The sequence below is a fragment of the Penaeus monodon genome, chromosome 28 (genome assembly GCF_015228065.2).
Source record: "Penaeus monodon isolate SGIC_2016 chromosome 28, NSTDA_Pmon_1, whole genome shotgun sequence".
Lineage (NCBI taxonomy): Eukaryota > Metazoa > Arthropoda > Malacostraca > Decapoda > Penaeidae > Penaeus > Penaeus monodon.
Window position 1 is genome coordinate 19,353,594 of NC_051413.1, and position 857 is coordinate 19,354,450.

At 38.6% G+C, this 857-nt stretch overlaps 1 protein-coding gene across 1 annotated transcript in view; it reads left to right on the forward strand.

Annotated features, from left to right (window-relative positions):
* Nucleotides 1-27: 27 nt before the first annotated feature.
* The window catches only part of LOC119591411 (peroxisomal membrane protein PEX13-like), a gene marked incomplete in the record, with an annotated part of 11,375 nt that continues 10,545 nt past the window's right edge, over nucleotides 28-857 (forward strand). The window contains 1 exon segment of the mRNA XM_037940154.1: nucleotides 28-271. Coding sequence (XP_037796082.1) covers nucleotides 189-271 — 83 coding nt within the window.

The following is an 857-nucleotide window of genomic DNA, read 5'->3' on the forward strand; positions in this document are numbered from 1 at the left end:
AATTCCAATTATGTCCCTAACACGTTCTCTGCCTCAGTGACGTAACGCCGAACGTATCTTCTGCTGCGTGACCTTGGGCCCCTAACTGATACGAAGGGAACGTCGCCTTTTCAGAGATTACAGACTCTGGGCCTCCTCCATGGTGCACCAGAGGATACATGGAGTGATACGTGACACATACTTAGAGAATGGCGGCCCCACTGAAGCCCTGGGAGAGGAATATACCCGTTAACCAGAGGCAGCCAAGCTTCAACCCCGACCTAACTAATTCGTGAGTTAAATCGAGGTTGATTTTAGGGGTTGATTGAAAGGTCGAGTTGGAATGTTCTCTTCTCTCTCTCTTCTCTTGTGTTTTGTGTCTGATAAGGGTGTAAAGTGGGTCAAAATCTGTGGCCAATATTCTTTCGGTTTATTAATTATTTTCGTGCCTTTTGAACTTTGCAGGATTAAGATGGTTGGCTATAATGACTATGCAAGTTACGTCTCTTGTTATATAATGTAAAGCTTGATATTTGCTTGTATTATTATTTCTAGTAATGGACCTATTAATAAAACAATATTTTAAATTCAGAATAATGGATTAAGAAATGTTGACCGGCAGCCGGTTCACAAGGACTGGGTAACAATAATAATAATAGGTGACTTCATATATTTAACCTTTGCATTTATTCAGAAAAAAATCTTCATCACATAAACATGTCATTTAGTTATTATTGGATTGTTTGCGATGTCAGATATGCCTCTGTAAAGATATTTCCCTGTGGAAACCAGGTATACCAACAATGTTGGCACCAGAAAATAATAAAACAGTGAAAAAAGGCCAGAAACAAAAAATAAATTTCAGTAGTACAAAAAGA